Source organism: Zeugodacus cucurbitae, chromosome 6, assembly GCF_028554725.1.
Source record: "Zeugodacus cucurbitae isolate PBARC_wt_2022May chromosome 6, idZeuCucr1.2, whole genome shotgun sequence".
Classification (NCBI taxonomy): Eukaryota; Metazoa; Arthropoda; class Insecta; order Diptera; family Tephritidae; genus Zeugodacus; species Zeugodacus cucurbitae.
In genome coordinates, this window is record NC_071671.1 from 39,302,909 (window position 1) to 39,327,877 (window position 24,969).

The window sequence follows — 24,969 nt, forward strand, 5'->3', positions numbered from 1 at the left end:
TTTGATTGAAATTATTAATGAAAAATTTCATTCAAACAATACTTAATCTACTATTCTTAATACTTAATCTACTAACGTTCTTCCCATGTTTGTCTGTTTGTCAACTGTAACACAGACACAGATTATATTCCGACTCATATAGGCAGACAAAGGGAAAAGATTTCTGTTTGTGTGTAACACACAAGAACTTGATATCGACAATTTAATAATATTGAAATCATAAGCATACATTTTAAAACATTTAAAAATGTTTTGATACAAAAAATAAAATTGTGATCTAAACCATACAAATTATTTTCTATAATTTCTAAACAGCGAAAAATATTAGAAAAGTTAAAAAGTTGACATAAAATAATATATTGTGTAGCATAACACGGCAACTCGTCATTGTCGATTTGAGGCTTTTTAGTACACTGAAACCCGCGCGAAGTGCCTAGCACCTTGAAACATTTGGCATTTTAGTACCAAAGTCTGCATGAAACCCACGTGAATTGTCCTTTTAGCAGTATATAGAGCCCGGAACCCGGGCGAAGTGTCTTGCGTTTTCCTTCATTATATTGCATTCTTATCGCAATTTCCTTCAATGTATTTTAGATTGTCTATTTGTAGGTTTCTACAATGAATCCAAGACAGATTTGCTAAATGTCATATATGACATATTCCTTGGCACCATAGGAAGGTTGCTTTCGAAAATGAGCAAAATCGGACCACTGTCACGCCCACAAAATGGCGAAAACCGAAAACACATAAAGTGCCATAACTAAGCCATAAATAAAGCTATGGAAATTTGGTATGAAGGATCGCACTATGAAGGGGCATATTTGGATGTAATTTTTTTGGGGAAGTGGGCGTGGCCCCGCCCCCTACTAAGTTTTTTGTACATATCTCGCAAACCAATGGAGCTATATAAACTAAACTTTCTGCAGTCGTTTTTTTAGCCACTTCCTAATACAGTCCAAAAATGAAAGAAATCGGATAATAACCACGCCCACCTCCCATACAAAAGTTAGGTTGAAAATTACTAAAAGTCGGTTAACTCACTAACGAAAAACTTCAGAAACACTAAGAAATGGCAGAAGGAAACTGCACTGAGATTTTTTTACAAAATGAAAAATGGGTGTGGCGTCGCCCACTTATGGGTCAAAAACCATATCTCAGGAACTACTCTACCAATTTCAATGAAACTTTGTTTGTAATAGTTTCCTTACATCCCAATGATATGTTGTGAAAATAGGCCAAATCGCTTCACAACCACGCCTACTACTTTGAAGACAATCTGAATCGTTTACTTTACAATATATAAAGTAAGCACTAGTGAAGATATCGGTGCAGAGCTTTGCACAAATACTATGTTAATAGTGTGGCAGTCCCATTCTAAAAATCGCCGAAATCGGACCATAGGTTTTTAAGGCCCCATATATCGAACACGAGGACCTCGGTGCTTCTAACCTAATATTATGGTTTCCAACTTTGAATGGACTTTATACAATATATATGACGAATATGTGGGTCAAATTGTGTATTATATAATATAAATAAAGTTAAATAAATAAATTGCGAGAGTATAAAATGTTCGGTTACACTCGAACTTAGCCCTTCCTTACTTGTTTTATTAGTTTTTTTTTTATGTTGTCAACTGAAATCAAATTCTATTATTATTATCTTTCTAGTAATTTTGCCATTTTGTTTACTTTTTAAACCTCCCTTGTGCTTCCGCTGACATTTCAAGACTTTAGCCAAATCTGTTCTGCTATTCTCGACTTTTAGCGAATAAACAACAAATCATTTACATATATGTATGTACTTACATACATACATATGTACATATGTACACATTATTTACAAAGCGTTTGTATGGGAAAAATAAAAGGGATGTTGTTAGGGTTTTCCCGGCAATTAAGATCCCCACGAACATTTCAAGACTAAACTTATACAAATCGGTTCAGCCGTATAAATGAAGAACTGCTCCACCGATTTTGTTCAAACTTCACATAAACCATTTACTCAATAGTTCCCAACAAAGCCTAAGCAATTGGTTTTAATCGGTGAGACCGTTCTTAAGTTATAAAATTACAACGAAAAATGCTTTTTGAACTGATTATTTTGATATACAGTGGCTCACAGCTTATTTCGTGTAAGCAACATTTTTGATAATACTGATATGAAATTAATATTTTTGCTCTGAACTAAATGAACGAATGATGCAATTATATTGATAATTTAGTTTTAAATACAAAACATGTAAAAAAATTTACAAAAGTATTCAAATTCAATATTTTATTAAACAAAAACCAAAAACACTCATAATTCATGGGTCACAGCTTATTTCGTGTGTTGATTTTCGTTCATGTAATACATGGAAATAACGGATGCAGAAAACTAACGGCAAATCAAAGTGTGAACTATGAATACTTAAGAATCATTTTATGTTCTAAAAGCAATGCAGATCAGTTGCAATTACGCGGTATATCAACATGGGTCCACGCACTTCAATTGAAAAACGCGAATTAGTTATTAAACATTTTCAAAGTGGAAAAACGCAAAAACAAATTGCTGAAATGGTTGATTTAAGTTCATCTACAGTTCAATATATAATTGAGCGCTTTGTTCGTGAAAATCGTGTTCATAACAAGGGTCGAAAGGCTCCTAATAAAATTTTTAATGAAACGGGTGAGAGGTGGATTTTAAAAAAGAACCAATGTTAAGTGCTCCAGCGGTGACCAAAGATGTTGAAATGTTTCTCGGCAAAAAATGTCATCCAGAAACTGTGCGCAGAATATTAAGGGATTCCAATTTTCATGGGCGAACAGCACGGAATGAGCCTTTTATAAATAAGGAAAATAAAAAAGCCCGTTTACAGTTCGCAAAAGACCATTTAAACAAGGACAATGCTTTTTGGAATACGGTTATTTTCGCCGATGAGAGCAAGTTTAATCTTTTTGCGTCAGATGGTAAAGCATACGTATGGCGGAAACCAAATACTGAGCTCCAAACAAAAAATTTACGCGCAACAGTAAAACATGGTGGCGGTCATGTAATGGTTTGGGGGTGTATGTCATCTGCAGGCGTTGGTCGATTGGAGTTTATAGACTTCACTATGAATAAAGAAGTGTACCTAGACTTAGTGAAGCAAAATTTGCTTCAAAGTGCAGAAGACCTGGGTATACGTGACACTTTTCGCTTCTACCAGGACAACGACCCTAAACATAAATCTGGTCTTGTACAAACTTGGCTCATTTGGAATTGTCCACACCGCGGCTTTGAAGGAAGAGTGGGGTAAAATATCGCCAGATTATACAAAAAAATTGGTGGAATCAATGCAAAACCGCATGAAAGCTGTAATCGAGCAAAAAGGCTTTTCCACAAAATATTGAAATTTTATTTTTGTTTACTTTTTATAACTTTTTAGTAAGAATATTTATACCACACGAAATAAGCTGTGACCCATGAATTATGAGTGTTTTTGGTTTTTGTTTAATAAAATATTGAATTTGAATACTTTTGTAAATTTGTTTACATGTTCTGTATTTAAAACTAAATTATCAATATAATTGCATCATTCGTTCATTTAGTTCAGAGCAAAAAATATTAATTTCATATCAGTATTATCAAAAATGTTGCTTACACGAAATAAGCTGTGAGCCACTGTATATAACCCTATATCTAACTCGTTTAGTTTTAGGACTCACAACCGTTATGTGGACAAAACTATAATACCCTCGTAGCAACTTTGTTGCGAGAGTATAAAAATGCTTTTGCTTTGTATATATTAGAATACTTAGGTTAGGTCAAGTGGTTGTCAAACGCCGCACCTAGGCCTTTGCGAGGCCCATTGTGACACCACTGGGACTGTGATTCCTCACACTATTGAGTCGTTTTTAACCACCCTGTGGTCTTTATAAAGTAGAAAAGTTCACACAATTTGTTTGTGCAACTTCGCCCACTTATTCTACTCCGGCTACGTTTGTCTGCTTATTGAGCAAGTCGTTGATTGTTTCCATTGTGATTCAGTTGTATCTACTGTATGTTTATCGATTAAGTATCTGCACGTTGCCAGAGGTATATAAATTCCCTCTTTATTAGCATCTAACTGTAGTGTGGAGTACCACAATGTCCTGAGATCCATTGCAGGTATATCTTGAAATATGATGTCATTGTCAATAATAAATCTAAGCATCCTTTCACCAGCTTTGCTCTATGAGACTTTAGTGATTTTAAAGCCGCTTGACTATCCGAGAATATAAATACGTGTCTGGTCGTTAACACTCTTTTTGACAGAACGAGAAGGCTTTTTGTAATTGCAGTGATCTCTGCTTGGAAAACACTGCAATGATCAGATAGCCCATTTATTGGTAGTGAGGTGACGTTTATTGAAGGTGGTATGAGCTCTGGAATCTTGTGTTTCCTGGTAAACATCAATGTCTCAGTTTTACTTGAATTTAGGCCACTGATTTATCTCATTTAACCTTATTTGCATAAGGTCCGCGAGGATAGTTGGAAATTTTCCCGTAACTGAAGCCGCCACATGATCAGCGTAGGCCACAACATGTACTCACCCTTTCTCTAGACCTAACAACATATTATTCATTGTTAAGATCCATGGAAGTGGGAATAGCACGTCTCCTTGAGGTGTTCCCCTATGGACAGATCTGCACATCGTTGAAGTTATGAACCTGCCTAGAAGCATTTGTTCTATAAGTTTATTGAGTGATTCCGAGATATACTTTACTTTCACTTTCCTCCATAATGAAGGAATATAGTTTAATCAAAGAGTCCCTTCGATAATGGTTACTAACCAACCCGCTGCGTAACTGAACGATTTCTGTAGTGGAGACGGGAGTATACCGTCAGGTCCCAGAGATTTAAAAGGCTTGAAGCTGTTAATTGGCCATCTTATCTTATCTTCTGATATTATGTCCACAATATTAGCATCCGTCTCCACTTCAGTATTTCTGAGCTGCCCGGGAATTTTAAGGATTTCCAAAAATAGGATGGGCCTAATCTATACTAATGTTATAAAGAGGAAAGATTTGTATGTATGTTTGTAATGAATACACTCGAAAACTGGTGTGCCGATTTCAAAAATTGTTTCATCATTGGAAAGCTAAGTTCGCCCTGAGTAACATAGGCTATATTTATTGCTAGAATCTCAACTTTCTGGAAATAGTTCCCAGGTGGGGGTATCAAAAAGACTAAATGATGGAGAATCTTAATCTGAAAATGAAAATCGTCTTGCAAGTCATTCTCTTCGCATCGCAATCGCGTGCCAGAGAGAAAGAAAACGGCAACGTACATACATACATATGAACATTGTGTATAAGTGTGTAAAAACTTTTAGCTTTTAAAATGTTTGTTTAAGCCCGTTCGACAAGTGGGTAGTCGGTTTTCTGTGAAGAACCGGGTTTTGCTCGTGCCCTTCTGCCCGAACAATTCTCAACCGATTTATACCGCACATTGTATATATCTGAAAAATACGGACATATATCTGGTTTTGGCCTCAGCAAAAATCGCTATGTTTTTTTTGCTAAGGCCAAAATCGGATGATCGCATATATATGTATATTGATGTTTTTTTATCGCGGATATATAGCATTTCTGTCTTCTTAATTTTTCACTATCAGCTGATTAAGTGTAGAAATATGACAAAATATGACATACAACAGTTAAGGGTGCTCACAAGTGTCGTATTTTTTAAGAATATTAAAATATGACATAAGACATACAACAAAGCTTGAGAATTGCCTATATATATGATAATTTTCGTTAGTCTATTGGACTTTGTGCCGAATATAGAGTATAAAACATATACATAGTTTTGTAATGTTTTTTTCATATTTATTGTTATTAATACGTCTGTTTGTTATTAATAGGAAATAAATGTGACTTTCATTCCAAAAGAAAACAATTTAGATCGAAGTATTTGAGAAAAAGCTTGGTAAGTACCTCGAGGCACTTAAGGATTCATTTAAGTGTGTGGATTCATTTAAGTGCCAAAATTCTATTGAGAAAATGCATTAGTAGAGATTTGCACTTTAATTGTTATTTCTCCTTTTAATATGGTCCTTCCACGGAATTCTCAATAATGACAGTTTAAAATAACTGGAAACAATATTTTTTGCTTCAAAATTAAAATTCATATTTAGAATTTCTAGCCCCCAAACCATAAAAGAATCGCGGACTTTCCGTGATTGTAAGCTATTAATTAATTTAGAATATGTAAGCAAAGTAATTTAGTAAAAGACACAGAGAACGTTATGCTTATAGATTTGTTTTCAAAAGCTAAGCCAATGCACGAGCCTATAGCAGCGACCGGTATTCCTCGGGCGACCGGCACCGATCAAGTGACTTTACACGCGTATCCACGCAAATACTGAGTCAACAATAGCTTATCCCAATGTTTGGCTTTATTTTAAGTTTCAAACAAATACTACAATCATTTCTAAATCTTAACTCAAATAAACCGTGCGATTCGCGAAATATGTATGTATATATTTTTTTGTTTATAAATTAATAAACACAAACATACATGCATATCAAATACGTTTACATGTGTTTGTTGTACCACGAAGGGCATTGAAAATGGAAACAACATAATGATTGCTGTAATTAAATAGTTAAAGAGAAATGCGTTAATTTAAGAGTTAACACGCTGGCTAAGAGCATATTCTCAGGTATATGTGACACAGGCGTTCATATAACAAGAGAAGAAGAAGAGCAGGTGTGAGAATAGGCAGCTAATCACTAAGCGTACTGTACTGCCGTTGGCGTTCAACGATTCGGTAGACACACGGAGGCGAAGACAATGCTTGGACTACTGCGCCGAAAAGGTGTGTTTCAAGCATTTACCTTTGTTTATGTCGAGAAAAGTGGTTAATAGTTTCAAGGTTGTTGGTCGGGAAAGGCATCATTTAGTGAATTAATTATTATTATTATTTCTTTTTTGGGAATTTATGTGTATATTTAGTTACCTTTTACAAAAATACGTTGTAAGTGTGCTTAATATTAAAATGATCCCTGAATGAATATGTTCTTCTCTATATAAAATAATTAATATGAGTTTTATCGCAGTAACGTCGAAATTTATTTATATATTTTGCAGAATGTTTCCAGCAGATATTTGCAAATTCTCAAAAATGTACGGAAAACGTGTAATTTATATTGTAATTTTTAGAGGAGTTACAATTGTTAGAATAATTGAATTATTTACTTATACTTAGTGTCATTTAGTTGTTTCTAATTATGGAAAACTGAATGTATTTTACATCGAGCTTTAATCTATCCTGGATCCCGAAGTCATTTTGCATTGTTTATATTCCAAGAACGGTTTCAATATTTTTGTTTCCACTATTTTCTACTACACAAATCCATCTTTTACGAGTGTCACCATAACCCACAGTTGTAGCTTGGCAGAGCAGACGAAGCAGCGCCGTTGCAATACACTCACTACTCGGCCGAGCGCTCTCACACCGTATACAAAAAGTTGACTCATGTTTTGGTCGGCTGTCATTTGTGAAGTAGCGCTCGGTCGTCGTGGACGCTTGTATCTACTAGATACTTGTACATTCGGTGTTCTTTTTAGAGAAGTTTCAACTTGAATATATTTTCAAAGTTTTCGCAAATAAAGGAGCACATATTCTGTGAATTTTTGCAATCGATATTGTGAGCAAACAAAAAGTACAACTTCCTGCAACGTCGAAGAGTCGTTCGAAAAGAAAGTATAAAAACAAATTGAAAACAATAACGAATGGAAACTTGAAGTTAATTGTCAAAAGTTTCCCATACAATTTATTTAGTAATCATTTCGTAATCCGCACAAAGTTGTTTCTACAACCAAAACCAGTGTGTGAGCGCGTCAGCATTAAAATCGAAAAGCGTCAAAAGCTACATCAAAAATTGAAAAGCAAAACAAAAGTACAGGAGCACCAATCTCGCCTGTGGTCAGCTGGTTCCGAAATATATGTACGTGCAAATAATTCAAAAGTATCTAAGCGAAACCCAAAAAGTAAAGTGTATAAAAAGCACAAGGAAAGGTTTTATAAAACTCATAAAAATATTGAAAATTACGAAAATTGTGTTATATTTGAAATTAAAAATTCTCGCTTTACGAACCATAGTTCGTATATTAATTCGGTTACCAATTGCTTAAAATCGGTAGTTCGTCCCAATAATAACAGTTAACATTTTGTTTGATTTCGATCAAAATTGGCTTAGGAGGCCCCAGTGAAAGTGTCAAGTGAATCGAATTGGATTTTGTAGTCTGACACACAACGTTAACGAAAGCGCTGCAAAGCGACAGCAAAATAATTAAATCAAAAACAAATGGTGGCGTGATCTTTATTAAGTTCTGTCGAAAACGAATTCCAAGCAAATAGCCAAAATAACTCAGGCAAAGCCTTTCGCAGTGTGAAAAGTTAATAAAACATACAAAAAAATCAAACATAAAGAGACGATTGCAGCATCAAAAACGCCTGATTTTTACCCCTACGAGTGCAGCTTTTTTACAATTTCAAACTAAAACAACAATAAATACAACACAATGAGCGGGTACAGAGAGATGTCCAAACTGGAGAACAGTCGGTAGGTGTCAATCACTATTACAAATATATTTTAGGGGCAAGTTTGCATATTTTCAATGTGCCGACTCACTCACTAGCCATGCAATTCTCAGAGGGCTGTACTGACAGAAAATCAGGCAGAAGCAGCGACGTCTAAGTTAATTTACCTATGGGTAGGGTTATCGGTTGGTTAGTATTCGTGACAACTGAAAAACCACAACAAAAAAGCGACTATTAAATCGTGAGATGCCAGTGAAAACGAAAGGTGTGATGAGTTCAACAAAAGTTGGACGCTTTAGGTTAGCGAGACTCGTGTTTCTTCCACCCCCGAGATTTATTAATTACTTAAATTATTTAAATTTTTAAAGAATATACATACATACATATGTACACACATACATGTTTGTATGCAGCCTTTCATGCATACAAAAGTATCTGGCAAAAGTGCTGAATGAACATGATGTTAGTGCGTGTTGCCGTCACCCTACCTCATACCAAATCATACTCTTCACATTCAATTTGTATATGTGCACACACACGCATACACGCATAGTTAGATACCACGCCACGCTGTGGCGTATGACGTAGAGTACGGTATGATTTATCGTATGAGTCGGTGAAGTGCGGCAGTGTAAGCGCCCAATGACAGAGAGCTCATTGTACTAAATTTATTAATAAATGTGTGTATACGAATGTATGTATATATGTACATATATATATATATATATATATATATGATTTCCCTAATTTGATTTTTGCATTAACTATTATTTTCGTCAAGTAAAATTCTCTAATAGTACTCTGAGTACTATTGTTATATACATAAGGGGATGGGTACAGTGTACGAACTATGGATATTTTGACATTAAAATCAGATATTAAGGACAATATAAAGGAAAATTTTAGAAGCGTTATATATATTTTTTGCACAGTTGCAGGAAACATTTTTTAATGTTGTGTTGTTCTTTATTTTGCTTTGGCTGATAAATTCTGCAAATCAAGGAAAATCCCCTGAATTCGGGAAATTGGCTGCTTTGATCGTATTATGATGTTTTCTAAATTACAGCAAATTAAATCTTAACATTTCTTCAGCATTTCAGATTATATTTTTCTATTAAAATATTTATTTAAAAACTTATCTTAAATTTTGATTACATATATTTCATAAAATTCTTTAAAATATTTTTAACGCCATTTATTTGTATAAATACTTAAGTTATGCGATAAAATATGACTAGAAATCACTTTGAAAGATTTTAGTCTCTATAACGGCTTTATGTTAATTGATAAAAATAACGGTAATTCGTCATTAGTTAATTAAGAAAGAACAAGATTTTTAAAAATACATTTACAATAATTTCGAAACTGGACTAGTAAAAAAAATTCGATAATTACATTCCTTTTTTGAATGAAAAATAACTGTTCTTGTTACACTATACAACCTTGACGCGATACAATACAAACACATGCCTATGATAGTCAAGCATTTGTGTGTTGGTATGCAATTGATGTATTTGAAAGAGAAAAAATGGTGAGAGTTCGGAAGAATTTGCTTAAAAGAGATACGCCTCGAAATCATATGAGCAGCAAGAAGAAGAACAAAGTAGTAATTAAGATAACAGCTGACTTCTGAGTTTTGCTGGTATTTAAAGAATGCTGGATATTTATATATGCTTGATTATTTTTTTTTAAAGAGTTATCGTGGAAATCCACATTTCGCACAACTAACATGATTGACAAAGCTCCAGAGAATACTTAATGTTATTATATGTATATATTACATTTTTCTGATCAGATTTCGATAAAAAAATCTTCATTATTTTATTTTGGTTAAAAATTTCCAATTTTCGAAGTTTCAATAGGTCATTAATATAGGACGATTATGTCTATTATATTACTTTTTTAGCATTTTCCTACCAAATAAATGCTTTTGGCTAATTTTGTGTATCCGATTTTTGCTTGATTGTTGCCGACTGTGTGCGTGTATACATTTCACTTTCGCTTAGACACACAACAATGTGATACTAGTCTACATAAGTACATTTCTAAAATTATATTGATGTATGCATTCCCTGAATAAGCATTTCTTTATTAAACTCGAAAAATGCCTTTGACATTGTCACTTGTAAAATTTCGATGAGCATGCTTTTCCAATCCATCTATCATCGCAATCGATATCGGTGAACGGTGGTTTACTTTCATTATCAGTGAATTCTTAAAAATAGTCGTTTGTCGGCACCAACTATACATTAGTCATAACTACACATGAATCACTTCAAATCAAATGCTATCAGTATTAATATTAATGATAATGTGATTATATAGAAATGTAGACAAAAAATTAATTTGTAACACAGAATTCATAAGTTCATATGTAAAAAACGAAGGCCATGCATGAGCTTGTACTCGAATATATGGGAGTTTACCTAAACATATAAGGTACCTTGAGCCTACACACATGCATACAAATAAAAACTACTTACATTACCTACATTTATTTTCTTTTACGTACTCGTACACCTTTGTTACGACCGATTTCATAGTGCGTGAAGAAAAATGAAACGGCGAAAAAGCTTGGTGCGACTTCGTAACAAAAGCATTAAAATTACAACAGCAAATAAAGCAAACGTGTGTTTTTGTATGTTTTGTTGGTTGTCGAACAGTCTGTGAGACATTGCCTAACTTTGCAAATATTAACCTAACAAACTGATTTTTTTTTTACATTTTTCGTGAACGCTTTTCGTGGCTTTGAGATAGAGGCAGCTGGTTTTTGAAACCTCTTTCATATCAATGTTTAAAATATATGATTTTGGCGTATATTAAATCTATGTTAAATATATATGTACATAAGGTTGGGCCTATAAAGAATTTTAATTAATTTATAATTGTTATAAAGCTCCTTATAAGTTTATAATAGTACTAAAATGTCAATGAATTGCGATTAAACTAAAATGAAAGAATATAAGAATGACATTAAGACCACACTTCATTGATATTCACCACTTCTTCGGAATGAATTATTTTATAGAATATCATAATTTTCGGTTTCCATCCCTAATAATACAAATTCCAACAAAAATATTGATTCTGGTACTAGTTGCGTGGTTTTTCATATAGAAAACATACACAACTTTCCAGAAAGTTTTTAAAAATTTAGGGATGGTGCTAAATATCCATATTCTTAGTTTTGGGTTTCTTGACAATAGCTGTTATATTTTAGGGACGCCCTTTTACATTTACCCCCTTAACCGAGCATATTCCATTTTTGGCTTTATTGTATTTATATTTATTTGATGATTTAATGTTTTAATGATTTTCGAAAAATTCTCAGTGATATCCATCAATACCTCACATGTTACATTTGAGACAAGTTATTACAATAAATAATTTCTCATCCCACCGACTTCATTATTAACCTACATAACCTATCACAAATATAGTACCTGTGCGTTTGTATGTAATAACAAGTGGTTATTGTGAATATTTTTAGCTCTACATATGCATCAAGTTTTTCTTTATCAAACAAACATTGCTACATATAAAAAATAAACTCCCTTAATTACGGCCCACTCTTTGAGGAGTTTGCATTCTCTTAAGCTTACACTCGCGTCCATTGAGGCAAAACTACCGGCCCTGCCCATAAAACCAGTAATGGTGAGCAAAATGCTGGGGCTGGATAAGAATTGCAAGAGCATACAGAGAGTGAATTCTATTTTTTTTATGATACTCGTAATTTCATTACGATTCCCACTGACTGATGGCGCTTTCGGGATTTGTGTCAAACCGCTCTTTCAATTTCAATGGTTCTCCCTAAGTATTCTAGTAGATTCTTTAGTTGTTGTTGTTTTTTCAGCGGGTCATACTGAAAATCAGGCGATTTTGATGTGGTATTCTACATTCGCAACGCGCATGACTGATATTTGCGCAAAGATAAAAACGTAAAAAGCCGGGAGACACATACCGGCATTAATTCGGTATGATGGTGTGGGAAGGCATTCCGTTGAATTTGCTTATATGTAATCAACCTGTGTACGGGGATTGTCAGTGCACTTATTGCTTGTACTGTATGCACGATTGTGTAATACTAACTGGTGCAAGCCCATCTAAGTTGGTACATATGTACGTACAGACTTAACTGACCACTGAAGTTGAGATGGAACTGCTTCTTCGATTCATGCAAGCCTTTATTTGCTCTTTCTTCATGCAACTCTTCAATGCAAGCTGTGAAGCTGTTGCATAACTTCAGCGCGTTAAATTGTATATTTTATTTTTATGTGTACGTATGTATGTATGTACATAATTTTGGATATCAAAAGCTTCCCATTCAATTAAAAAATCTACTAAGCTTTCTGCTTAAATGTCGGTAGCTACAAGCAAACTTCGTTTGAGACGATGGTTACGAAGACGTTTGCGGCTCGTTGAGTGTGCAATTCAACGGCTACCGGCGGGGTAAGGGGTTATATATTCGAATGATCCAATTGGCTGAAAATGTGGCGTGGTTCTTTCTTATGTTGTGTGAGCAAGTTGCAAGGTGACTGTGAAAGTGGTGCGCTTCGGCGAGAGTGGGGAGCCATGTGGGTGTAAGGTTTCCGTCGAGTTTTGTGAATGCCGTATGTGGTTTAAGTTTGTTTTATTAGTGAATCGCCTTTCATGTGGGAGAGGGCTCAATGAGGGTGTGGGACTACGTAACTGAAAATTATTGACATTGAAATAACGCCGAATGCCGGTAGGGAATTTGAAAGCAAACAGAGCGTGTAGATTTAGTTGAACTCGCATATATGTGTGTGTGAATGTAAGCGTGTAAGCGTAAAAACCTGTAAATAATTACAATTTTTTAATTTTTATTCGACAATTGTTACTTTCTTCTAGAAAACTATATTTATATTTGCAAAACATATATTTTTATCAGCTGAACTTTTGAGGTGATTAGAGCTTCCAGAAGATTTCATTTAACAAACAGTTTAAATTGAAACCCATTGTGAGAGCAGGCACAAAATTGGGTACGCCACTTGCATTGTAGTGTAAAAGTGCCTAAATGACATCAATTCATTCAATTAAGGGTATTACTGCCTTCCGTTCGGCCTCTGCGAATCTGACTGATGTATTCCGTGCCGTCAGCTTGGAAAGTTCTAGAAATAAATCACAAGTTCTTTCAATGATGAATGCCTCCATAAAACTTAGTAGGTATGTGCACGTCATTCTTGAGGCTAGCTAATATATTTAATCATATTTATCCATATTAATATACAGACATTTATAAATATATACATGAGTACATATGGCTGCTAAAATGACTACCGGCTTTTAGCTTGACAATGCACTAGCTTCGAAGATTTCTTTGGAACGCCTTCCTGTACAGCTGTATGGGCAATCAGATTTCATATCAGGCGATTTAGCTGAAGTAATGGTAATGAATACGGCCTTTTCGAGTATATGTAAATACAAATGAGTGGGTCTTAGAACTTTGCAACCTGAATATCAATCAATCGATATATCGTGTATAGCAAGAAGGTGATACAGGCCTTCCTCAGCTGATGGAAAATAACTTACCGATGCTTTCCAGAACTCTCCGCCACTCACACGGTACACGCATGCATATTTGTAAATATTGATTAATTGCGTTGGAAATTTTCCGCAATAGCAGATAAGTAATGGAAGCTTTATGATTATGAGTTGAATCGTATGACAAAACCGGTAGCTGGAATTGTACTTAATACGTAAGTACGCGAGCATTTTATTGCTAAACTGTTAAGACCACTAGTATTGCATTACGAATAAATAAAAGCCAAGTTTCTAGGGGTAATAAAATGCAGGTCTAATGGCAAACGTACAATAATTAGGATATATGTGTATAACTTTTTTTAAATTTACAAAGGAGAGCAATTAGTTTGAATTGTTGAAAGCGGTCCATTAATATTTACTCTTGAACTTATATCATTCATCTATTCATAATAATAAGAACCGATACAATATCTCTTTATGATACAGCATATGGCTATCAACGCAATTTATGAGAAAACTTTAATATACCTCAATTGCTTTCTTATAGCCGTATTTAACACAACTGTTTTGCGCAGTCACTACTGCATTTCTTTGTTTTCACTTAACAACAACTTTTATTGCAACAAAATATTTACAACATCATCATACATCTGTATTAGAGGGCATCCCTACTCACTTTTCGCTGGCTGAATGCCAAGTTTGCGCTCACTTTTGCTTGTAATGATCACTTTATATTCTCGATTAGCAATTTATTTCTATTTTAGCGCTAAAAGCTGCACTTTTGTCAGTATATTGGCTTATATCTACAAGCGCACTTCTTGCATACATATATGTATGTATGTATGTATACGTGCACTTGTGTGAGCGGTACAAAATATAGCGCAGATAGCCTGATTATCACCTGATGCTTGCGCCTATTTAAGCAGCTGCTAAATGACACTATACAATTGCGTTTTGTTAGTGCAACAGCAAAGTGAATAGCGCCTCAAGCAGCATTAATGTATTTATAATTCTATATAGTATGGGTTACTATAAGAAATTTCATTTTATAGCGAAATAGCTGCGGTAAGTGGCGTCAGTTATTTTTAACATATGATATTTTACTTTTGTTAAATGAACTTTGGCAATGATATGGTGGTCTGACACGATTTCAAAGAAATAAATGCTTGAACACGCGATCGGCTAGTGGTATTAATACCATAGTGATTACATATAAACACAGATCTTCAAATTAAATATATTACTCAGTAGGTACATATTAGCGCTATAATTAAGCCACGCACCAATTGGCTTTCAAACTGTTAAAACAAATTCCATTGGTGTCAAATAACGCGAACTGGATTAACTTCTACTCAGAAATGCTTTGATCAATAAAGCACACTCATAAGCTGATCTTATAATTAATTATAATAGAATATAAATTGTCGTTAAAGCAAACGACGAATATATTAGCTGATAGCGCAAATAAATTTAATTGCATATTTCAAAACATTCCAAGCCAAGAGTTCAATGAATTAGTCAAACACTGTGCGAAAAATGTCTCAACTGATGAGCGTCTTTATGTTTGTATTGTATGTACTAGACTTGTCTACATAAATAAACTTCATCATTTATAGTTTTAGTTATTTAATAGCAACTACAAGTAGACAATCGTTTCGCTGTTTAGACGGTATCTCAGATTAGATAAGAACTAGTAAGAGCCCATAAATGGTCTAGTAATGGAGATAGTATGAAGACTTTAAAGCCCCACACTAAAGATTACTCACACTTGACTAAGACCACAACTAATATTTCTTTAGTACACATGTACGTAAGTTCCGTTAGACGTCTCAATCTAACAGTGTGTATGTTTCCACACACATACATACATATTTATATTGCAAAGATCAATGGGCTTGCCGGTTTCCCCGACGTTCAAATTCCACTAGTTACATTGATCTGTAAATATGTATGTAGCACGCACACTTATTCTTATAAATGCCTATTTGAATGATTAGAGATACCTTGGCACTCACACATTGGCGTCGGTCTTAAATTAAAAGTCATATGTGTTTATATGTATGTAAGTAGATAACACACTCACGCTTCTTGAGCTGGCGTGTGGTTGTGCTTCTTGTCTGGCTGGCTGGCTGATGTCTGGAGTTGCATGAGCACGCCGCGTGACAATGGAGAAGAAATCCGTGTCTTAATTTATGACCAAACACATGTAAGAACTCTCTTCCATGCTGTACCCTTCGGCTAGCTATTGAACACAACAACAACAAATATAAACAATTTCTTAAATTTACGCTCTTAAAATTAAGGGAGCATTGGTAGAGTGAGAAGCAAAAGAAGAAGAGTACTAGCACGCATTGCCCAAATTATGGCTTCACCCAGCGTTTATGGACGAAATGAAGCAGTTGCCACAGCGGCAAACGAGTGTGGGAGCACATTGACGTGTGTTTGTTTGTATGCATTTACATATACATACATACATATATTAATAGAAGAGTGTGTTATGTATGTTGCCTTGGTCGTCACGTTGTAGACGCGTGATCATAGCGTGCGTATAATCAGCGACAGTAGGAAACGCTCCGCAGCTGATTGGCCAATTGGATGCCGCTCTAGCTGATAGCTGTTAGCTGGTGGCACACTGGCGGTACGCTGGTGGCCTCCAGATTACACTGATTTCTGTAAAACGCCCAATGTATGGTGGCATATCGTGGTGGAGCTCACGTACCACTTGTTCAAATGCTCGGCAGATTGCCCAACAAAAGTTGCACCCGAAACTGAAACTTCTCACGCAGCATTATATTTACAATATTTACAACATTTACATACGCACAAATGAATTTCATTGAAAGTGATCAAAAGTGGCATAAGTGGCAGACCGGTTGGTGGCGTCCGCGGCTTGCCACGTTCTTCTATTATTTTCTTTTGTTTAACTGTTTCTCTAGTAAAGCTATTTCCGCATTGTCATACATACTGTTTCACAAATGTTAAAATATGTATATTTGTGAAGTATCTACATTTTTTTTTTAATTTATTATAATAATCCACAAATTATTGCATAATTGTTGCTCCTAAAATTATTTAGTTATTTAATAATTTAAAAAAATGCCATTGAGACCGGTTAGCAAAAAACTTTATATGCTTAATAAATATTTTAACAAATTAGAGCTCTTGGTATAACAGGTAGTCTTACTTGGTAGTCTCCTTAAAATTTTTATTTTTGAATTTTTGCATATAATTTGGCATTTAATTTTTTTATCTTAATACATCTATCAAAATATGCATATTTCTAATTCCATTCAACGCTGTCCAATCGCCACATCAACCCTATCATACTGAAACATCAACCACAACAAGTTAACGCTTATCTGCTATTTTGTGCGCTTTATTTTAATTTGCAAATTTAATGAGCACAAGGAAACCATAAAAAATCACGCACCAAGCTCAACACTGGCTCGCCACCAAATTAACAAGCAGCCAAGGCGAACTTTGTTGTGGCCAACAAAAACTAATACCAATTAATATACCAATAGAAAACAATGAATCGGAATGATTGCACTTATACAGCTGTCAATGGTTCTGATTCAAGTGTATGTACATGCATACAAACTTTTTATTAGATGAGTATACATATATATTCACATACATACATAACTCGTACATAAATATTTATGATAAAGAAGCCACATATTTCATATACTCGTTTGTATGTATATTCATATATACATACATATCATATTGCATTTTATATTAAGTACTGAGATTATCCATTACTATTTATTAGCCCAGATAAGAAGGTACAATTCAGGGAAACCCACAAGCTTAGAATAATACTTACGAACATAAATTTCTTAAATTAGCCAAAGCGAAATTGAAGCGATAGTTTTCAGATTAATTCACAGACTAATGCTCAGTATGATTTTGCATTTATTGCTCAAAAAGTAGTTGTAAATATAGCACTAAAATCAACTATTGGAAACAATCTTTGATAACGAATAAAACCATTCACCTCCCATCTACTTTATAGCTCTTCATTTTCTAACCGTAATTCTCCATACGATAGAGTTGGGGCCCTCAGTGCACTATGGCACACTTACTGAATTGTAAATTCTCAGGTGAATCGGTCAATTTTGTCGCAACACAACGGCGCGTACAAGTCGGATAGGTTCATTAATATGCCAAATGTGTACTTGGTATGCGCCATAAAGCACTTGCCTCTGTGTTTGTGTGCAATTTTCGCATTTATTTGCAGCCGAGCGGCCAGCACTAGGCTCCCTCATGATGTTCAGGGGCGCGTCAGTTGTCACCCACATGCATGGACTTCCAAGCTTGCGTGTGTGTGTCTGTGTATGTGAGCTCAACAGCAAGTCACGAGCGGGAAATTTCTATGAGTTCGTATATCACAAAAACAAATGAGCTTCAGCAAAAACAGAAACAAAAAGACGACACGTGTATGACTGTGTGATTGTATGCTAAAATATCCGTATATATGTATATGCAGTATAAATTATAGATGTATGTATGTATGAGCGTTCGCATATTCCTAATTTAATGCGAAAGGAAACGACCATTTGGGATTATGAATTAATTTTTTTTTTATTTATATTTTTTATAGTAACAATGTAAGTCAAGCCACAAGCCATCCGCCTAAGCGACGCACGCGTTCTGTGTCTACCTGTCTGCGAGCACGCCTGCTGTGGACTCGCGGCAATTGAAAGCGTTTGTCTAAAATTAGAAATGTCGCGCTCAAATCGAAATAACACGAGGCTAAATATTTTTAATAAAATCAGTATGTTTGTGTGCTTACATTATATGGGCGCAAGAGAACAGCAACTGGTGGTTGTTGGCGGCAAACCTGACGGCTGATTTCTACACTCGCAAGCAAATAAGCAAATAAAAGGCAATCATATTTCAATGTTATTTAGCCAATGGCGTACAAGTTGGCAAGCTGCTCACTTGTTGCTGTTGTATATACTAAAAAGCAAAATAAAACTAAAATTAGTATACACGTTTAGAAGCCAAGTAAGTTCTTTAAACTTATATGCAAACTTTATTGGGGGAATTTTCGTTGACAACCAATTCATTGAAATGAAAAATAATTAATTTAGCTGTGTTCGTCGGCTCCGGCGATTTCTAATAACTTCTTTCATGGCTTATCATGCTGACTTCGAACTATTTCAAACATGATTCGACATCTACAACAAATTTGCATAGAAAACAGCTTGAGAGCGGCAACAGTAAAGTTAAAGAAGTAGCAAAGTTACCAAACGACACAAGGCTTGTTAGTCCACAGCTGAAAAAACTGCAAATTCAGCTTTTCAACGCGCGCACGCGCCGTCAAGTAAAGCTTGGTTTTGTATAACACACTCGTAGACAAGCCAGCGCTGACTTTTTTCTAGATTTTTTTTTCGCTTCACACAAAAGAGCATTAGTCCATGAGTTTTTGAAAAAGTAAGATTTTGATTTTGTTTCTAAGGGGCTTTCTCAGTGGAAGGGCTGAATATACGGGCTGCTATTATACATGTACAGTTACACGCTTGCTAGCACAAAAACATGCAGACTGGCTGACGACAAGCAGACTACACTAAGCATTGGCGATTTCTTCTTAACTTATTAATTTATGAGCTTTTGTCTGATAAAGAATTCGTATTTGTTGTGAATTGTTTTTGTTTTAATTTTGACGTGGGACATACTTAAAATTATGCTAATTACAAAAGAAGCTATGCGAATCCAGATTAATGTTTCATAAACTTTTTAAGAAGTATAATTATTTCGGTGCACTTATTTTTGCTTATGTCTAATTTTGTTTTTGTTTCATTTTTCAGAAACTGCCTTCGTCGCATTGCGCGCCACGATGAGCCCCAATTCTCCAAGGATAGTATCGTCAATGTTATGGAGAGGTTCGTGAAAACCGTTAAAGTGATGGATGACACTATACTGGTGCCATGCTTGCTAATGGATCGACAGGTTTGTAGAAATATTAAGATTTATACACAACCATGCTAGGTAAAATTTGATAACTGTTTCAAAGGAAACAAACTTAGACTATTGAAGAAAGTCATTTATGACGCCAAAAAATTTACCCTCTCACTTAAAATAAAGAATCGACAAAGCGCCTAGAACCTTCCACAAATCTGCTGAGGTCTATATCCGCTAATTCGCGAGGATGCTAAAAAATGTGAGATCCAAGGAACTTTTACCTAGATCTCTCAAAGGCGGGAAATTTTGGAAAGATACTACCTCATCCTTATCCAAACAGCTTCTGCGGCTAGCATCCGGTGAAATTTCTAGTTCGACCGCGTGAATCCCGATAGACAATGGCGAGTTAAAACTCCCATACTAGTAAAAGATTGACATTACTGAGGGCGAAGAGTTCTGAACACATCATTTAAGATTCGGAAACTTCTTACAAATATTTATATAACGTCACTATCATAATATTATAACCATCTCATCCATTTGCCTTTTATTGCTCTCTCGTCCACAGGTCGGCGATAGCACGGATATTATACCAGCACCTGGCAAGAATTCCACCGCCAATCAGCACACTATCCAACATTCGGCCGCACATGGCAAACGCAGCGGTGCACACTCCAAGAATGTGCACGAATTCCTGAGCTCGTCGGAGCTCTTCAATCTTTACAACATGTTGAATGCGCTCAAGACTGATCTGCTCTGGACCGGCAAGGACGATTCCGAAGACGATGAACATGTCTTGAGCGATGAGCAACGCACCACCGATGTTGACAATCTGTTGTATTCGCGTTACGACACCAAAACATCGGATGCGGTTAGTGTGACCAGTAGTACAGAGGCCGTTAGCGCAATCAGCAGAAGCGCCACCGCTACAAATATGAACGCCACTGCAACAGCTATAGCACCAACCGCAACCGCCGTCAGCACCAAAGGACACAATCGTTGTCCCTCCACCGCCTCGGTGGCTTCGATTGTTTCCACCACATCGGCAGGCAACCTAAGCGATTCGGAAAGTGAAATTTCAAATGAAAACGATTCGGGCATGGAGTCGGAAGGCCACAAGAGTGACAATCAACCAAGCAGCACTGAGTCCGTAAGCGGCAGTGACGATACCGATTCACGTGCCGCAGCTGTCGCCAGCTCAACCGCCAATGCCGATAAAGCCACCGAATTGGCGAAACGTTGTCGGCGACATTTGAACGGTCTCTACCAGTGCCTTGAACAAATGACAGAGGCGGCACATTATCTGACCGTCAGATACCAAAGTGATATTGGGCCCGTTTAGAGATCAACTGCTGTGGAGCTGTGAGCATAAAATGCATAGACTGGGGTGTGCAAGCGATCCCGTAGGGGTTGTGCGCAAGCTGAACAAGTGCATTCGAGTGGGGTACTGTGTTAGGGGGGTAGTTAGTCTCTTTCTTGGGGGGTCGGGGTCTCATATGTGGGTTTTTATGTAATAATTTAATAATTTCTGTGTCTTTTTACGGTTTTAGAGTTAGGCGATTGGTATGACAGCATCCTGATTGCGCTTATGCTCAGACAAACGGTTAATGCATTCGATTTTTGAAGATTGTAGTTGTTTAAATTACTTTCAAATAAAAATACAACAAAAAGTCTAAATATTTCAAAATTAATACGAGAATTGCAAAATTGAAAGACAATTGTTCCAAGAACATTTCATCGTGTGAACCATAGTATTTAAACAACAACAATCGCATTCGAAAGCCTTTGTAATGTGATGTGATTACCAAATATGGCGTTTGGGCATAATGCGCGGGCGTTGACTGTCAGTTGTTTGTATGCAAAATAATACCACAGTCTGTGTGTGTAGGGTATAAGCGAAGTAGGTAGTTGAAAAGTATTTAGTTTAAAGAACAAAATTATTGAAAATAACTGGGCGATACACCATTGAGAACTAAATAGCAAATAAACTATGTAAAACCAAGAAGCTAAAGATAAAGAGGAATTATAAAGCAAAAAAAAAAAATCACTGCAAAAGCTACAACAATTAAAAGAGTAATTGAGAAAAAGTAGAGTAGAGTCAAGAAAGCACAAGCTCAATAAAAGCCTCTAACGGGCAAGAACAAAAAAAGCTCACTTTTAATTTAACAATGTACAAAAACAAATAATTTCAACCTTTCCATGTTAATGTGATATAGAATTGTATGCGTTTGAATGCGCTTGCTACTGCTATTGCGGGATCAATTAAGCAACAGGCTCGACAATGAAGCCACGTATGTGCGCCAAAAATATATAACGAAATGATACAATGACATAAGCAAACCGTATACGAAATTCAATTTTTATCTTTAGGATACAACATTACTGAATGTGAGTTGCATACACATGTATGTATAGGTGCACTTGAACAAATTTACGTCGTAATTGAAGACGAACATATGTTGAAATAATAAAGAAGTATAATAAAGAAGCCAAAGTTATTAAGCGGAAGCTGACAATGTTGTCTTGTTTGCATGGGGTTGGGGGGATAGGAAGAGGAAGCGATAAATAAATTGCATTGAGTCAATAAAAGCAAACTATATGAGCCCAAATTGCACAATAATTGATACCTACTTTCAATATTGAAATAAGATTTCATTCCTATTTTAAAAGTTTATACAGTTAGTAGATGGAAAATTCTTCAAACATTTTGAATGTTGAAGCAAAGAGATATTGAAACACACATTTCAGGGTTTATGCCAAAGTTTAAACAACTCATTTTATACAACAACTTTGTTTTTGAGCCTCGCAGCTGATATTTATATATAGACCGTTCTAATCAAGCTACAGAAATGCTCCGCTGGCCGCCTTGAGCCCCGTTTTATTGTCCCCAGTGGCAATTTCGTTACAATAAAGTACAAAGACCGCTGATGAGAAAGCGTGGCGGCTTTCGAAATACACATTCGGTCTGCCAGTGTGACGGTGTTGCCAACAATTCGCCAAGCGCTGGTTGGTTCAGTTGGTTAAGAGCAAGAGAAAACAAAAGACTTAAGCAGCGAACCTGAGCTTGTATGAAACTCTCTGGTAGTATTTGAGCACATTTCTGCCGCTCACTGAATGAGAAATATGAACAAGAATTATATAAAAAATTAAGACATGTAGAAAATGACACATTACAATTAACGGTGAAATTGTATAGTTGCTTTAGTTTCGTTGTTGGTGTGATACATATAGTAGAGTGCATATGATCGCAAAATATGCAAGAAAAATCGCACTTTAAAGTACTGTTAAACATAGTTTGCCTCTAAGTGATTTGTTTGCAATGTTAGCCAAATAAAATATGTAAAACTTTATATTTTCATGTAGTAACGATTTTATGGTGATATATGTATACACATTCGTACGAGTTTCTCAAACTGTATTCATGTGCCGAACACACGTCAAAGTGTAGCCACATAGTTCACAATGTTATTTGAAAAAGTTGTACATCTGTGCGAATTCTGAAATTCTGTGTGAGTGCATAAAAAGTTCATAAAACCTAATACAATTTGTACACCTTTTTGTATGTTTATATGTATGCACATATATTGTTTGTATCTTAGGTTTACTATTTTTATTTTGCTTATACTCGTGAATGTATGCTTTAACAATAATTATATATATATATATATATATATATGTATTACCTACACACCCACACATACATATGTATATGAAGTTATAAACATTAACATATTTTGTATATTTAAACAATAGTGTATATAAATTAAATGTTTACTGATAAATACTGGTGAAACTATGATGTGAAAACGATATGACATAATGTAAATTTAAATGAAAAACACACAAATATTATGTATATTTAAATAAATGAAAATATATAACATTTTCAAATATATAAACAAATTTGTTTTTGCTTTTTATTATATATGACGGCAATAAGGGCCGTTTACCTCAGCGTTATTTCAATAAAATAAAAAATATAAAAAGATAGTTAGTAGTTAGTAGAAATGATATATATTTATTTAGATGGCATGTGCATGAAATAATAAAAAAAAACATTCTCCAATCTGAATAAAGTAGAAGTCGAATAGGATTCTTAGTCGACAGCTCTGAATATAAGCTTGATTGGTTTTAATTTAAAATTGGTTTTAATTTAATTGTAGTATTTTCGCACTCCTTGCTCAGAATTTAAAAATAGATTTTGCTTTCTTATATTTAGACTTCTAGACTACTTTAAATAACAAGTTCAGTAGTTTTCCAACTTTGAAACACACAACATATAATTGGTTGTGAAAAAATCTAGGATTTTCCAAACCTAAGTCATACATTTTCTTTGTTTGACCTTTTGCCCTAATCGATCTATTTTAATGAAATTTGGTATATATCATTTTGTTGATACCATGATATTATCCATGAAACTCAATTTTGAATTCAATCTGATTCGTTCACTTTACAAAGCAACAGTAGTGAAGATATCGGAACAAAACTTTGCACATACATTGCATTTCCAGTTTGACATCGCCAGTTAAAAATCACCGAAATCGAATTAAAAAATGTTCAAGGCCCCAGATATCGAACATAACGACCTCAGTGCTTGGGAAAAAAATGTTTATCGCAAATATCGGTCAATCTCTTGGATATTAAAAAAATCAAATGAGATGTGTTTCTTATAATAGTGTGCCTCTGGGCAAAATCAGGTCAATACTTCCTCTAGCCCCCATATACCTCATATCCAGATTATCAAACTTCATGTGGACCTTATACCGTATATATTGGTTAATATGGGAGTTATCTTAGCAGAATTAGGTGAGCGTAAATTCTTGGATAAAATATAACTTGGTAACAAAAATAGTTGGAATAGAACCAAGGATTACCACAGCATTCATATACTACATTTAATGATTTTCGCTATTCTAGTGAACTTTATGCAGACTATAAGTATCGTATGTATATATCGAATATGTTTATTATCTTAATAACTTAGATATTCCTAATTTTTTATA

General features: G+C 35.0%; 1 protein-coding gene across 1 annotated transcript; it reads left to right on the plus strand.

Annotated features, from left to right (window-relative positions):
• The first annotated feature begins 7,252 nt into the window (after positions 1 to 7,252).
• LOC105219459 (uncharacterized) lies at positions 7,253 to 23,501 on the plus strand. Its single transcript, XM_011195608.3, has 3 exons — positions 7,253 to 8,576; positions 19,873 to 20,014; positions 20,535 to 23,501. Exons 1-3 carry the CDS (start codon positions 8,536 to 8,538, stop codon positions 21,306 to 21,308), a joined length of 957 nt encoding a protein of 318 aa, XP_011193910.1. The 5' UTR covers positions 7,253 to 8,535; the 3' UTR covers positions 21,309 to 23,501.
• The last annotated feature ends 1,468 nt before the right edge of the window (positions 23,502 to 24,969 follow it).

Excerpts from the sequence above, each read along its gene's own strand:
- LOC105219459 (XM_011195608.3), top strand. The coding sequence starts at position 8,536 with ATGAGCGGGTACAGAGAGATGTCCAAACTGGAGAACAGTCG. Across the intron at positions 8,577-19,872 it reads TCCAAACTGGAGAACAGTCG|AAACTGCCTTCGTCGCATTG; the intron begins GTAGGTGTCAAT and ends TTCATTTTTCAG. Across the intron at positions 20,015-20,534 it reads GCTTGCTAATGGATCGACAG|GTCGGCGATAGCACGGATAT; the intron begins GTTTGTAGAAAT and ends TCTCGTCCACAG.